The 17,097-nt window shown below is 40.3% G+C and overlaps 1 protein-coding gene and 1 long non-coding RNA gene across 2 annotated transcripts in view; both read left to right on the plus strand.

Annotated features, from left to right (window-relative positions):
* LOC308105620 overlaps positions 1-17,097 on the plus strand; it is a 268,182-nt gene that overhangs the window by 232,114 nt on the left and 18,971 nt on the right. The window lies entirely within an intron of this gene.
* On the plus strand, positions 168-16,622 carry pnkd (PNKD metallo-beta-lactamase domain containing). Its single transcript, XM_080456997.1, has 9 exons — positions 168-323; positions 2,692-2,807; positions 4,155-4,267; positions 4,941-4,999; positions 6,390-6,482; positions 8,264-8,427; positions 10,605-10,691; positions 11,330-11,445; positions 14,124-16,622. Exons 1-9 carry the CDS (start codon positions 289-291, stop codon positions 14,304-14,306), a joined length of 966 nt encoding a protein of 321 aa, XP_080313123.1. The 5' UTR covers positions 168-288; the 3' UTR covers positions 14,307-16,622.

Here is a 17,097-nt window from a genome sequence, read left to right on the forward strand (position 1 = left end):
CCCAAAGAAGTTGTGCCATGACTGTCATGATATGACACTGACAGTCATGTTTCAGGTCTATGTGTCTACCTTTTTATGTCTATGCGGCACGTCACTCCTCTCCACCCGGCAGTGTAAACACGTGACTCGGAGGCCGCCCACCCCGTCATGGCGCTGTATGACTGGTCTCCAGTCACGCTGCTGGTGGTGGTGGTTCTCCTCTCATCTGTAGGCGGTGTGTGGTGCTTGTACCGCCGCTGCTGTGGAAGACGAGCTGCCCGCAGACTGTGGAAGAACAACACCACCACCATGGCGAGGACCGAGACACCGCTGTTCAGAATCGCGTGAGTAGAGAACGATCTGTCGCACTGCAGGAATGGCTGTGATGTTGTTGTCAGAGCCATAAGGCTCTGGTTGTTGTCATTGTAGTCATTGACCTATATGCATTAGCCTAGCATCACCTATATATATACGTATACTACATACACAATGGAGAAAATACTGACCCAGTTACTGTCTTGTTGGAATACAAGAAAGACAGGTGGGCACTAGGGGACATGTGGGCACCTGGACGAGTGGTGCACCTGGAGAGGTGGTGGGGCACCAGGACAACTGGGGACTGGGCACCAAAACCATCTGGGCACTAGGGACATGTGGGCACCTGGAAGAGTGGGGCACCAGGACAACTGGGCACCAAAACCATCTGGGCACTAGGGACATGTGGGCACCTGGAAGAGTGGGGCACCAGGACATCTGGGAACCAAAACTATCTGGGCACTACATGTGGGCACCTGGACGAGTGCGCACCTGAATTAGGATTCGTGTCCACAATTGTTTTTTTTTTACTTTACATAGCATGCTGCATTGTTGTTTTTTGTTGGTAAGTGATATTTAACCCACTGTTCTTTAAACCCCCAAACACAGCACAACAACGAGGTCATAAGTAGCCTACAATATAAGAGTTTGTCAAAATAGAAGTACTGTTAAAAAATAGAACAATAGTATTTATCTATTTTTTTCTATCATTTTATAGTGTACTGTTTTGCTGTGTTATCTGTCTTAACATTGATCATTTGATAATGTTTTGGTTAATTTTGTATCCTTAATTCTTTTCTGTATTTTACCATTTTCCCAATTTTTTCTATTTTTTAACAGTACTTCTATTTTGGCAAATACACTCTTATTTTACTTTGAAACTCTGTTATAATGTGCTTTTTTTTTTTTTTTTTTACATCTCAGTACTATTTTGATTAATAAACTCTTATAGGCCTATTGCACTTTTGACCTCGTTATTGTGTTGTTTGGGGGTTTAAAGAACAGTGGGTTTAATATCACTTACCAACAACGAAGCAGCCTTCTATGTAAAGTTAAATCTACTTGTGGACACGAATCCTAATTCAGGTGCACACTCGTCCAGGTGCCCACATGTCTTTAGTGCCCAGTCGTCCTAGTGCCCAGTTATCCCGGTGCCCACTCGTCCAGGTGCCCAGTTATCTCCACCCCTAAGTGCCCACTCGTGGTTCTCAATAGTAATCATTGCTATAGAGTGTTTGTTCAGTAACAGGAGTGTCCCCATCTTTCCAGCTCTTTATCAAACACAAAATACATTTTCAGATGGGTTAAAATTACAAATATCCATCATCCAATCAGGGAGAGAACCTCACAAAGATAATTTATCAGCTTTTCTTCCAGTTCCAAACGTGTTCTGCTCCATGATGGTTCTTTTTACACTTCCAAGGACCCCCGATTTTGCATGCATTAGTTAGGCCACAGACCCCTACAACACTGAGAGTGTACAAATGGAACCAAATGGATCTGTAACAGTTACAGACCTATAAGGGTCCATTTGGTTCTTTCCATACTATCAATCATTTAGCATGGGGACCCCCTGGGATCCCCCTCAAAGACCCCTTGGGGCTGGGGGTCCACCCCCCGGATCCCACCTTGAGAATCAATTCAATTCAAAGGAGCTTTATTGGCATGAGAAAACTTACGTTTACATTACCAAAGCAAGTGTCAAAACATAATAAGAATAATTTAAGAAAAACATAAGTAGGAAAGTATGTACAGTTGGAGGGGGTGCAGCATTGTGTAAACAGAGCTATGTCACATTGCGATTTGTGACGTTTTATATGCATGTTATATAAGCGGTATATATACATATGTTTTTAATCACTGCTGTTAACCCAATCCGGGAACGCATCTGTGTCACTTTAGATTTCTTTGGCTATTCAAAAATAGTAGATATACAAGCTCATAGCACTGAGTGCCTCGCTATGAGCTTGTAGATCTGCTATTTTAGGAAAACAAACATGAAAATGTGTGTGTATATATATATATATATATATACACATTTTTTACTTAAATCTTTGCTTCTGGGGGTCCCTGGAACAAAATATTTTGAGATGGACAAATACATATCATTTTGGGTGGTCCTTGACATGAAAAAAGTTTGAGTACCACTGATATTATAGCAACATAAGTTTTTTTTTTTTTAAATGGATTTATAAGACATAATTGTAGAATCCCCAGAAGCAAAGCTTTGAGTTAAAAATGTTCGCTTTAAAAAACATATACATTCAAAGATTTGCAAATATATATAGCAGATGTACAAGCTCGTAGCGCGGCACTCTACGAGCTTGTAGAAAATGACACACTATGCGTTCCCAGATTGAATGGGTGAAAAAACGTGTTGTAATTTTCCCACTGCAGGTACATGCTGTACACCCGGACCAGACTGGGATACATGTACTACAAGCAGCAGATGAGGAAAGCCCGTGAGCAGTTTCCCTCCGGACACTCCAGAACCCAGTGCACAGAGCTGAATGGTACTGCTTGGTTCCACTGTAACAATGTAACAACAATGTAACGATTGTGGGCATTATTGAGCACACAGCTAAACAGTGGTTCTCAAAGTGGGTACAAACTCACAGACGTGCTGCAAGCTTGTACATCTGCTATTGTTGAGCTTTTTTTTTTATATCTTGAAAGTGTTTGGAAGATTTTGAAAACTTTTTTGCACAAATCTTCTCTTCTGGGGGTCCCTGGCATGCACATTTTTTTAGATGGGGTCCACGGCCAAATACATATCAATTTGTGGGTCCTTGACATGAAAAAGTTTGTCTATGACAAAGTTTGACCGCTGAGCTAAACAGCTCAAGACCCACGATTGTTACATTGTATATATTAACATTTTAGCACTGTGTACTACTGTTTACATAAAGTGGCGAGGTATGCATGGTCAGGGGGTTGATTTTAATGAATTAAATTTGTTCTGAAGGGAGACAAAGGCGTTGCATTAATATAATTCTTTCTGGCTACACATAGCCACTAATAGTATGTCATAGCAGATTATGGCTAACGGGAGAGGACAGGACACAAATCTCTTCGCCCCACTTATGCCCATTACAAATTTTTAAAAGCTCTAATGCTATTAGAGAGGCCCCTCTGTTGTTATGTATCTTTGTGATTAAATCCACACTAATTTACTATGGCCACCCGCTCAGTCAGGAAACCTGTTATTCATTGACTTAAATGCAGGGGTGTAGTGCTTGCTTCAGGCGCCACCATGGCATTCCACCAGTCTTTTGAGCAGGAGCATGCGATACTGCATTACCATACTACTGTCACGCTGCTACATGTGTGATAATACCGCTGTAGCAGTTTAGCCTGCAGATTAGTTATTGGTAGGCTACTTAAGGAAAACAATAGCCAGCAGTTAAAGCCACTTCACACCCCATCAGACCCAACCCCCATCTGGTCTCTCCATTCAGTAGCATGCGTTGGTCTAGCCAGGGCAATGGCCTATGGATTCTATTATCCTACCTTTCTTTCATAGCTTCTATAAATAGTGGATCATTCATTGGAAAAGTTACAAAGACTAAAACTGAATAAAAACGAAACAAATAATTTACATTTCTAACTAAAACTACTTGAATATTTCATAATGCTGGTTGGAGCGTCTCTGTGCGCATTCATGCGCACTTGCATGCGCGTTCATGCGGAGTCAATAAAATAGCATCCCCCCCAGTTAAAAAAATCTCCACTACACCACTGCTTAAATGTGATTTTAATGTTTTGGAATGCACAATCCATATATTTAACATTTAGTCTCGGTGCTGACCATTCATTCACCTTCGTAACCCATCTAATCTATATATTGTTTTATTCCACAGGGATTAAAATAATTCCCATCTCAGTTCTGTCTGATAACTACAGCTATCTTGTGATTGACATGGCCTCTAGCGTGGCAGCGGTGGTAGATCCTGCAGATCCCCAAAGAGTACAGGTGAGGTGACTACCTTTTTATATTGTTAAAATACCTGCTCTATTTTATTCTATTCTAGAAAAATGTCATCTTTTAATGTTTGTTTGTGTAAAGTGAAGGGGAGCCAGTTGGCATTAAAAAAAAAGCACAAAGACATAATTGCTATCAGTGAGGTACAGAGTAAACTGTAAATGAGTATTATAACACTTCATTAACTGTGTAAAATCACTTTAACTGAAATACTAGTGGCATTTTTGGCAGCTCTTTCTGCTAATGACAGGGTTCCTCTAATGTTCGCTGTAGTCCTGTTTTGTTGTTTGTTATGTTTCATTACAGAGCCAATAGTAGCGTACTGAATTTATCATCTTATGTCAATGTCCTGATCTAGTTTCTGTGTAATTTATTCTCCACCCGTCCACAGTGATATATTGACTTGTTTGTTCTTTTACTAGGTATATAATCATCATTTAATACAACTTTTCTGCTTCTGTTCCCTGCTGACCTGATCGCATTACAGTCAGATGTTTATTTTTTTGTTTTCTTTAGTTTTTTTTCCCTCTTCTCCAATACTGCATACTTGAATCAACTGTTGACGCTCAAAGCTGTTGATTTTATACTAAGCTTGTGATCACAGGAGGCCACAGTGTAACTGCTTTTGATGCCGAGGATTAAACAAACCTCTGTAACCCCGTAGGCAGTCCTCGAGGAAGAGGGGGCGGCGTTAGAAGCAATCCTCTGCACACACAAACACTGGTGAGTAGAATCTACATCTAACATCCTCTGGTACAGTGGTCCGGGGACCACCAGTGGTCCTTGAGGGGGTCCCAGGTGGTCCCCAGCTGAATGATGGAGAGTTGTTAACCAAATGGACCCTTATTAGATCTTTAAATCTTGAGAGCGTAAAATGAAACCAAAAAAAAAAAAAACCTTACGGATCCATTTGGTTTCATTTTAAGCTCTCAAGAGTTAAACTATTGTTAAACATTTGCATTACTTAATTTACAAGAAGTCTACACAATTAGAGAATGTAGAATCATTGTTATTTTGATCAACGTTTGCCTGTTATCTCTCCTATAGTACCAACATCAATACAGCATGGTATTGTGGACACAATCTTATCCAACGACAACACAATATTCTAAGTCTTGGGTCTGAGAGGCTAAATCTCATCAAATGTGGTCCATGGCTCAAATGCCGAATAAATAATGGACCTTGATATGAAAAGGGTTGAAAACCACTGCTCTAGTATGATACTGTGCAGTCTGCGTGCTGTACATTTTAACCACTTAAGCCCGACACCGTCATACGATTAAGGATGAATTATTATGTTGTGTGTAATAGGTCTAGGCTCTTTTTGAGAATTTTCGCCTATAATGACATGCCTAAAATAGGGACGTCAGGGTTAATGTAAAGAACGTTCAGGGCTATTAGCAAATTCCACAGTGAACTTGCGAGCGACAAGGGTGGGTGGGTAAAAGGAGGGCCCGAGGGAAGGAATTATGTGAAATATGACAGAAATGTGCACGCATTGGCATGCATGCATTAGTGGATGGATGCATGTACTGTATAAAGATGACCTCATATCTATCAGGTCATCTGGGAAAGATCTGCTTTCTGCCCCTAAAACCAAAGATAAGCGTGGGGAAGCAGCATTTAGTTTTTTATGCACCACATATCTGGAACAAACTCGCAGGAAAGTGCAGGTCTGCTGCCACTCTTACTTCTTTTAAAACACAACTAAAGACCTTTCTGTTTGCCACTGCCTTTGATTGAGTAAATTTTCCGTTTTCCTTTTTTTCCTTTCTCTTCTGCACCATAACTGTATCTGTTATTTTTTTTGTATAATTGTGTTTCTTTTGCTTAATAATAATAATAATAATAATAACTTGAATTTATATAGCGCCTTTCAAAAACCCAAGGACGCTTTACAATACAAAACATAAACAAACTATTTGCCAAAAGGCTGAGTAAACAAGTGTCTCTTCAGTGCGGACTTGAAAGAGTCCGCACGGATGTTTGTGTAAAGCACATTGAATTGCCTTGTTATTGAAATGTGCTATACAAATAAAACTGCCTTGCCTTGCCTTTCACACACTGATAATGGCTCATATTTTGTGTCATGGTAATACTTTTCTTTTCTCAGGGACCACAGTGGGGGAAACAAAGGGCTGAAAAAGCTCCACAGTTCGTGCCCGGTTTATGGAAATGCAACTGATAACATCCCTGGCCTCACACAGTAAGTCCCAGGCTGCCGTATACACTGTGCCATAATACGTACTATATCGTCGCTGTCGGGTGGAAACCTCATATTTCCAAAAATGGTTACTTTTCAGGATTCAAATTCAAAGCCAGCAAAAGTAGCAGATCTACAAGCTCAAAACATGTCGCTTCGCGCCTTGTTTCGAGCTTGCAGATCTGCTGCTTTTGATACTTTTGTATGACTATAACGCTGTAGTATGATCAAGCAGGGCGTTAATTTACGAAAAAAACAACACAAAAGGTTTGAATATGGAGATAGGAGGTTTCTGCCCGACAGCAACGATATATCAGTAGGGGTGCAACAGTGAATAAAGGATTTGATCATTGTGATCTGTTGTGAGCGCTTCTTGATTTTGTTTTAATTAAACGAAAAAGCAATAGATTAATAATCACTGAGACTTTCTTCTCTGATCATCCCCCACTGGGAAAAAGACTATTCACGCATAACGTCACGCACGGCTAGTGTAGCGTTGTGATCAGCTCTGTCATGGTATATCGCCGCTGTCGGGCAGAAACCTCTTATTCTAACCTTTTGTGTTTTTTTCTAAATGAACACCCCACTTGATCATCAGAGTCACACAAAAGTATCAAAAGTAGCAGATCCTGAATTTGAATCCTGAAAAGTAACAGTTTTGGACAGAGACGATATGCTCAGTTCATTTTTCCACGGTCACATGTCTTAACTATGAACAAACGGCGGGGTGTTGTGCTAATACTGTAGGCCTGATAATATCCAAACCACATGAAGTCTAAAAGCTCTGCTAGTTGTGTGAACCGACTACCACACTGACTGCTATCATGAGTGGAGTAAACAAATATATATTATATTTTATATTCAAGGACCAGCACAAAATGTCAACAAAACCACAGGCAAATTAATTAAAGTACCATAATAAATACAATTATAATGATAATAATAATGTGGATCTAGGGATCCACATAGGATCCGGTGTGGCTTCAATGTGGTTCTTGGTCTTCTTGTGGCCAGCCTGTGATGTAAGACCAAATATGGGCAAGGTTTCAGCCCCGATCCAAGCCCCTTTGACATCCATTATACAATTAAAGTTAAACATTGTTATGGAGGTTAAGATAGCCCTACTGGCAGTGTGTGTCCAAGAAATGTGGTCCAGCGGTTAGCGAGATTAGCTTCAGACAATCGTATCATTCTGCATGAATGCGCTCAGCAAGTTCCATGGCAGTCTGCCCAGTAGATATCTTGTGTGCCAGTGGAAATTCTGACCTAATGGTGGACTGGCTAGAATACATGCATTCCATGTTTGGGGCAAACAGCTGGCTATTTTCAACAGTTTTGTTGAATGATGAAACCATTATTTGTGCCTCATGGCCAAACATGGACAATGAACCTAGAGCTGTCACCATTATGACATTTTACTTGACGATTCTGTCTGGCTTTTATGCTTAAGTAAACAAAATTTGCACAGATATGCCAAATCCTTTGAATATACAAAGACATGACGGACATATTTAATAACTTTATACTTTCAAACTGTTTCTCAAACTGTGGAAATAGCAGATCTACAAGCTCACAACGTGTCGCATCCCAACACGTTGCTTGTAGATCTGCAATTTTTTGGAAAATGTTTGAAAACGCATTTTTCGACGATTATTAATATGCAATTAATATTAATATATTCATTGATATAATATATTAAATAATTGCAATTAGGCCATTATGTAATGATTGTGACAGGCCTAACTGAACCCCCTCCCTCTTGTCTTTGTGTTGTGCTTGTCCAGTCCCCTCTCACACAAGGACACGGTCACCGTCGGCCACATGCACTTCAAGGCTCTGTTCACTCCTGGACACACGGTGGGACACATGATCTACCTGCTGGACGGACAGGCCCTCGGAGGGCCCTGCAGTCTGTTCTCTGGAGACATGGTGTTCCTGTCGGGATGCGGTGAGCAAAAAAAAAATCAAAATAGATTTTTTTCTAATCAACTAAATTGATTAGGCTGATTAACCACCTAACCACTATTTTATACTTTGTTGCACAATGGTGGCGTACAAAAATTTTGAAAACGATTTGCAGCGTTTTTTTAAAACTTTTTTTTTTTAAATAATCAGGATATTGATTTGAAGTTATGACTTAGGAGATCATTCCTTCTTTCACACACACACACACACACACACACACACACACACACACACACACACACACACACACACACACACACACACACACACACACACACACACACACAACACACAGACACACAGACACACAGACACACAGACACAAACACACAAACTTCCTCGCCTCCACATTCATGACCACACTGAGGGACTTTGGGGTCGGCAGCTTTTCGACAGCAATCTAATGGTCTCAAGTAGTACTGTCAGTGTTGTTGTTGTTTTTTTTCCTGGTGAAAAAGCATGGAGGCGTGTCTTGTTCTCAAAGCTAAAAGGCCACTTAGGCTCCAGACCGTTGAGTGCTAGCAGTTCAAAAATATTTCAGCTATCAGTGGAAGAGCACCCCCCACTTGACATGTGTTTTCAGCAGTCACATGACCATGCATGGGTTAAAGTTCTCAGTCGCCACGACCGATTTCAGTCATCTGGATTCCATAGAACTCAGCATGTCGTCTATAGCAGCGTGTCATGCACCGGAAATAGGCTGCAGCACGTCAACACTGTGACGTGCTGTACGCTTGTAGATAGCCTATTTATGGTTGTTCATTATTTTAAAATTTAAGCGTATTTGAAGTGGTCAAACTAGCAATAGAATGCATGTTCAATCTTCCAGAAAAATCCTAATGATCTCAGATATGATTTCATAAAAGCTTAAAAGGAGGTTAAAGCCTCAATCTACAATTTCTTCAGCTGGTTGGCTGTATGGCTGCCAAAACATGATAATTCTACATATTGTGCTGATTGTTTAGGAAACACAGCGCAAGTGTGTGTGGCTTGAGTATATTTTATTTTGCTTTAATCCATGCAAGTGTCTGTTTACTACCTGCTAAAACACAAAGAACACAAGGAAGAAGCCACATGCACCCCGGCTTTACACATGCTGTGAGTTGCAAGACAGGCATTAGAGCATTTATAATCCCTTATTGCATTGCTCTAAGATACTGCTACCACCACGCTCTATTTGGTCATGATGTAGTGCATGAGGCCAGTCCCCCTAGAGGCCATGTGAAGAACTGGCTGAGTATTTATCAAGCATCTCAGAGCAGGAGATCCATCCTAAAGTGGCAAAGCTTTCTCAGAATGACAGGAATTTGGTCCTACTTAAAGGTATTGGAGGAGTAGGAGTGTGTTATCTATTCCTTTATCCTAATACAGAGAACAATTGGACATTTAATTCATTACAGCATTGTTTTTTTGTTTTGTTTTTTTAGCATCCTATTCTGGCCATGTCATAATTAGTAAACAATTCTGGGAAAATAGCCAATCTACAAGCGTCGCAACGCAGCGTGTTATTATGAGCTTGCAGATCGTCAATTTTCGGTATTACTGAAAAATACCGTTGTGTGACAATTATAAACTACTAGGAATTAAGTGGTTAATCGATTCCTTGATATAAAACAAAAAAACCTGCATCTCGATTATTCGATTAACTCTCTCAGTGCCAAGCCCCGAGTTATCCCGAGTTTTTTCTGAATGCCCTCAGTGTATTTCATTGGCACTGAGAGAATTAATCAGAAAAGTAATGGTTAGAATAATCGCTAATAAAATAGTTGCAACCCTAGATCAGTGGTTCTCAAAGTGGGGTCTGGGGTCCTGGGGGGGGGGGGGGGGGTTCCAGGAGTTCCCCAGCTAAATGTGTTAATACAGCATCACAATCATTTTAATCACTTTATCCATTTATACTCTGGCTATTCAAAAATGCAGATGTACAAGCTTGTACATATGCTATTTTTGAGAATTTTAGAAAAATATCAAAAATGTTTCTTACATACCGTAAATATTTTCTTCTGGGGGTCCATGGCACAAAACATTTTCAGATGGGGGTCCACGGCCATATACATGTCAATTTGGGAGTCCTTGACATGAAAATGTTTGAGAGCCCCTGCCCTGGCCTAGATTGTGTGTTGTTGTTGTGACATTCCCATCATGTTCTTGTGTTTCCAGGCAGGATGTTCGAGGGCTCTGCCCCGACCATGCTGTCATCTCTAGACAGTGTTGGAGCCTTGAGTGATGACACGCTACTGTGGCCGGGTAGGTGTGCGTGTGTGCGTGCGTGCGTGCGTGGTGATCGGGTTAGAGATTGTACGTGGTGACGTGAGTGACTCTAATGTGGGGGGGTTAACTCTTTGCTGTTTGTGTGAGTGAAAAAGAGAGGGAGAAGTTATGCAGCATTCACACTAAAGGCCAATTTATGCTTGGAGCGACAAGTGTCATGCGACGCCTCGCACTGTGCGTCTCACAACGTTCTGAGATTTAAGCATTCATACTGTCTTCATACAATTCATACAAAATGTAAACAAGGTCAATGTGGTCCTGTGCATCTCCGTGGTAGCGGAGCTTACCTCATCTTCCCAACCAATCAGATTATTCGACATTTTATGAAGCGTCTGCAACCTTTCATTTTAGTCAGAAAAACTAATTATAGCCAATCTAATCGGTTCTCTGACGCTTTTCCATTTTACGCTGTGTGGCTTGAGCAAAACTTCTGCTGCATCTCCACTAGTATTTGTCGCCACTAGTGTGAAGTGAACGCAGCATTAGTGATAAAGACGGCGTTCTTGACCTCATTCATAAATCAATCAATACTGAAAGGATTGTGTGTCTGTCTGTCTGTGTGTGTCCGTGCGTGTGCATGCATGCACGTCTGGAACTCCCTATACTGTCCACAGGCCACGAGTATGCTGAGGATAATCTGCTGTTTGCTGCCGAGGTGGAGCCACGCAACACTGCCAGGGAGAACAAATACCAGTGGGTCACGCAGCAGCGAGGCCAGAAGCTGTGCACGGTGAGAAGGATCTGCTGTCATTGTTATTCTTCTCCTGCAACAAGTTGCTTTTCATCACATTGGCTAACAACACCTGGTGAAGAAACAGCTTATCACAGGACCACAGCGTATCTGCTGTCAGAATGAATTCCTCAGTTCTGCTCACTGTGCTTTCACACTCCAAATACATATTCATTTATTTGGGGGGAAGAGTTTGAGAACCACCACAGCCTTAGTCTGTATTGATATTCAGCACAGAATATCGTAGAAAATTCAGTGTAAGGGCTAAAACTGGGTGAAATCAATTCAGAAATGTTCAAAGAAAGTGGCAGGAGTTCCCAAACCTTTCAGAGTGCGACCCCCCAAAATAATCATATTTGAACTGGGGACCCCCCACCCTGACAAGCACTTGGAATTGTAGGAGTTGAGGCATTACATTTAGTTTGACTCTGTTCCACAGATAAATATATAAAATAAATATATATAAATATTTTCTAGTTTTTGTTAGTTTTAGTTAAAGTAATACTAGGTAACGTTTTCAACAAAACTAAAGTTAAATTGTATATCTTTTGCGAGTGGCAAAAGTTTCACAACACCCACTCCGTGAATTTCACCCCCGGAAGCCTTTTATTTAGATATTTTCTATTGAACGTGTACGGGGGGGACTTTCCCGGGAAAATTACGTTCCTGGCCAACGTCATGACGTCGTGGCCGACGTCCTCAGGAACTACCGCAACGGTTTCCTGTTTGGCCAGGAACTACCGCGCTATTAACAAAAAGGAACCTCACGCTGATTTTAAGATAATGTAGGATTGGAAGATCAAAAAAAAAAAAAAGAAAGCACAGCTCATGGTAACTAATGCTCCACTGGCTAAGAGAAACGATCCGTAGATAGTATAAAACAATTAAAAGATCGCTTTTTGAAACGCTTCCGGCTTCCGGTGAAAACGAATGGAATTCTGGGTAATCGAGGACTAGGGAAATTGTATGCAGTGACGGTAGTGACCAGCAGAGGTTGCTAAAAATCCGTTATTTGTGATTCTGCATTGTACAACTTTAAAGGGATACTTCACTTTAGGGCCGGGGACACATTTAAAAAATATATTAAAAATAAATGAAAAAAGTTATGGAAAATTCATGGCCCCCTCACGCATTAGAGTGTCCTACTAATGCGTGAGGGGGCCATGAATTTTCCATAACTTTTTTCATTTATTTTTTATATATTTTTTAAATGTGTCCCCGGCCCGAAAGTGAAGTATCCCTTTAACTATAACTTGTAGATCGGCTATTTTCAGGCAAAGAGATTTGGTGTAGAGGAAAAAAAGAAGGGGACCAAGCAATTTGTATAGACCCTTGGGGGACCCCGGGCCAACTGAAGTATAATGGAGGGTTTAAGTGGTTTAAAATATGGGTGGTGTGTAGAGATAGCTCACTACCACCACAGAGGTCTGGGTCAAATTCCTGGCGGCGGGAGCATAGCGGGAGGCCGTAGAACAGTGGTGAACCTCTGCATGCCTTTCATTCTCCCGGGGGAAACTCCTCGCTGTCGGGTAAAAAGAAGAAGCGGCTGGTGACTGACTCCACGTGTGCTGGTGGAGGCATGAGGTTGACTACTTACTACACCCTCCCCAGAGGTTGGCAGTAACACGGACCGCAGGACACACACACACAGAAAATACTTGATTAGGTGTGTAGCAGCGAGGGAATAGAGATGCAAAGCTGTGTGTTTCATTTACCAGGAGTCCAGGACCTTGGTGGTGTTTGCCACAAATCCACCCTGTAAACAAGGGATTTGACCAATTGCTTATTTCGTCTCTGTCGGGTGGAGGAAACCTTGTATGTACAAAACTGTTACTTTTCAGGATTCAAATTCAAAAATAGCAAAAGTTGGAGATCTACAAGCTCGAAACGCGGCGCGAGGCGTGATGCTTTTGTGTGAAGCTGTTGGATGATCAAGTAGGACGTTCATTTACGGGAAACAAGTTAGAATATGTGGAGATCCGAGGTTTCTGCCCAACAACAGCGATTTGTTGAGATCAGTAGAGAGGGACGCTACATGATTGTAGGAGTTCAATTTTGCAGGAGTGCTCATTCACGTGCTTTGGTTTAGGGCTGCCTGCAACTATCCATTCTTTTTTTGCCGATTATTCTAATCTATCGACTACTTTTCATTGATAATTTGATTTATTTTGTATATCAACGAATGGACGCGAAAACAATTGTAATTCTAACCGATTTTATGCTTTGTCGTACAACAGTGTTGCACAAAAATTGCTAAAATAGTGGATCTACAAGCTCGGCTATTTTCGTTATTAAAAAAAAAAAAAAAGTGAAATAAAAATAGCGAATTCCCCACCCCACCTCCAAGATAATTTTTATTTCAATTGATATATATCTGTCAGGTGGAAACCTCATGTCCAAAACTGTTACTTTTCAGGATTCAAATTCAAAAGCATCAAAAGTAGTAGATCTACAAGCTCATAACCTGTCGCTTCACGCTGCGTTTCGAGCTTGTGGATCTGCTACTTTTGATGCTTTTGTGTGACACTGTAGTATGGGTAGGGCATTAAATTACGAAAAAACACAAAAAGTTAAAATACGGAGACGATATATATATATATATATATATATATATTTCTTTATAATCGATCAAATCGATTTGTTCGATTAACTGTTGCACCCCTACTTCTGGTTTTCAGAGTCCCTCCACCATCGGGGAGGAGAAGACGTACAACCCGTTCCTGCGGAGCGACTCTCCTGAGCTCCACGTGGCCCTGGGCCTCCAGCAGTACCAGGACGAGGACTGGACCCAGTTCAGGGCCCGGGTTCTGGAGGAGCTGCACCAACGCAAGATCCACTACAACAGGAGGGCTAACAGATAAAAATGACACCAATAAAGGGTGCATCTCAGGAGCAAGACGCCTATAGCTGAATGAAGAAGGCACTGGAGCAACTCGTATGATTGGAGCCTTTTTCTTTATTATAGAACAGGGTGCAAGGCAAAAACGTTTTGATTTCAGATTACATCTTCATCATGTCTTGACCTGACGAAGATGTAATCTGACATTGAATCCAAACGTTTTTGCCTTGCTCCACCCTGTTCCATATTAACCCATTAAGACTTGAGGCTGATTCTGTATCAGTAGTTCTCAAACGTTTTTGTGCCAAGGACCTCCAAAATTATATGTATTTGGCGGACCCCCATCTGAAAATGTTTTGTGCCAGGGACGCTCAGAATAGAAGAATTGTTTTAAAAAAAAACACTTTAAAAAATGTTCAAAAATAGCAGATGTACTGTATATAGCTCAAATCTAAAAAGACGTTCCCGGTTTTAATGGGTTAAAGAAAAAGGCTCCAATCACCGAGTTGCTCCAGTGCCTTCTTTATTCAGATAAAATGACATGATAGACAAAATAAACTTGCATGCGTAGCATTCACCCCTGTTCAGCCAATAATAATAATAATAACCAGTGGGTTTCTGATTTTGGCTTCTGAATATCAGCGCGATAAACGAATGTGTCGCAAAGTAATAACCACATGGGTTAATTCAGGGTTTACGGTACTTGAACAGTTGGTACTACTTAACTGCACTGTAACGGCTTTGTAAGGGCATTTAAAAGATACATTTTTCTGAGCGGGTTTTTACATTCATTGATCTAAAGGTGGAAAAGAGAAAAGTCCTGGTACTGTACGCTGGCCAAGAGGTACGTCTTGACGCACTGGTACTCTTACGGTGCTGTGAAACGCTTATTACACCGGTTTTCTTTTTGTTGATTTGTATGAATTATTTGATTACGTTGAATACAATGCTCTCTTGATTAACAAATAAGAATGGGGAAAATGCAAGGCATTTTCCTAAAAGCAAATAATTTGTTAGCTTCAGCAGCTAAACTGACATATGATAACAGTTTTTTTCTGACACGGGCTGGGTGGCAGACATTTGTGTGTCAATATTAACTTTGAGGTACGACTAACAAATGTTTTTTTTTTTTTTTTTAGCTTTACTACTGTAACTAATGCTCCATTCTGGTTCAAATCAATTTGATGGAGTCTGTCATGGATTTATGGCTTCATTAACAATTTAAAGCTATATAATATGTAAGTTTTAGATCCGTTGTGCGCCCTCTCCTGACAGAGAGTGGTAATAATAATGGTGTCTGAGTTACAGTAAAGATTAATGGCATCAACTTAGTCATTTGCTTCAAATATCTTAATTGACATTGTCAACCAGTAGGTTAGTGTCTACAAGAGCACATGTGCCAAATATATTGTATTAATACAGATTTGTTAAAATGATGTTTTATTCATTAGAATAAGTCTGGGATTGTACAGTTGCTTTAGTTATTTCTGCCATTGGGGTCAGTTTCCTACCTGTTAAACCTATTAGGACAAATGTATACATACATACAGTAATTGTGTTTACATTTTAAATTCCAGATTTTTGCTTTTTTCTGAATTTGCTTGTTAAATTACACTACCTTTCATCATAGTACTGTGCGGAGCTGTTCACTTACTGTGCACTTCTAAAATGGCTCACGAAGGGACTGAGATTTCACTGAGCTGCTGCTATTATTATGACACATTTTATATCTTCAGTTATTCTTTGATGTTATCGGTCTATTGTGCATCTTTGCATCAGCCCACAGAAGTAATGGCGGCATTGGTACAGTAGGGTCACTGTACCGAGATATTAGGCATAGGGATTAGTCATGGCCTAATCCCTAATATGGGAATCATGTTGTATAGGTGAATTTCAAAAATAGTTGAAATCGTGACGTGTTGTAGATTGGCTATTTTTGCTATTTGGGGTACGACAAAGCGTATTGGGCGTAAGTGGTTAACTATGGTTACCAGATCAGATGTTGAATATTTGTAAATGTATTCAACGTTCACACATGGCTTTTTCATCCCGTTTTCGCAAGAGTACTGCTTCAATCTTAGATTTAAGAGCAAGTTGTTGATGCAATTATTTAGTTTAATTTCTTTCATTTAGTAAAATTGCCTAACATGAAGCTAGTGTATTTTTTTTTTATGTTGATTTAAAACCTGATAGAATATTTTTTTATATATAGCTCATGGGTTGAAAACCTTCTGAAACCAAAATTGTGAATATTACTGTATATAATAACATACTGAATGATTTATAAAACTGTGACAATACATTGTATTTTTTGAGTACAGTCAAGACAATAAATATGGTTTCAATGCAATATGTATATTTGAATATTTTGGTTTCCGTTTTATTCATGTTTTTGTGTGTCAATTTAAATGCAGTTTGATAGTCACTTTTCCAAGTAATAAAGTGTCAGGAGGCACAGGAATAAACATGTCCTATTTTATTTTGAGGAGACGAGTCAGTTCTATCAGCACCTCGTTCCCCAGATGACTCCTGACTGAAGATGTTATTCTGTACGTTTGACACAGACTCTTTTTATGTTTTTTTGTAAATTACTGTCGTCATACTACTACAGGGTCACACAAAAGTAGCAAAAATACCCGATCTGCAAGCTCAAAACGTGTTGCATTGCGACACATTTTGAGCTTGTAGATCTGCTATTTTTCCCCCATTTTTTTTTTTTTGAATCCTGAATTTGAGTAACAGTTTTGGACATATGAGGTTTCCACCCGACAGCAACGATAATGTTTGAGTTATAAATGCTGCCACATGGGAGA

Source organism: Gymnoscopelus braueri (assembly GCF_963280865.1).
Source record: "Gymnoscopelus braueri genome assembly, chromosome: 18".
NCBI classification, from domain to species: Eukaryota; Metazoa; Chordata; class Actinopteri; order Myctophiformes; family Myctophidae; genus Gymnoscopelus; species Gymnoscopelus braueri.

Coding starts and splice junctions, on each gene's coding strand:
- pnkd (XM_080456997.1), top strand. CDS start 289: ATGGCGAGGACCGAGACACCGCTGTTCAGAATCGC. Junction 4,268..4,940: donor CAGATCCCCAAAGAGTACAG/GTGAGGTGACTA, acceptor GTAACCCCGTAG/GCAGTCCTCGAGGAAGAGGG. Junction 10,692..11,329: donor TGACACGCTACTGTGGCCGG/GTAGGTGTGCGT, acceptor TACTGTCCACAG/GCCACGAGTATGCTGAGGAT.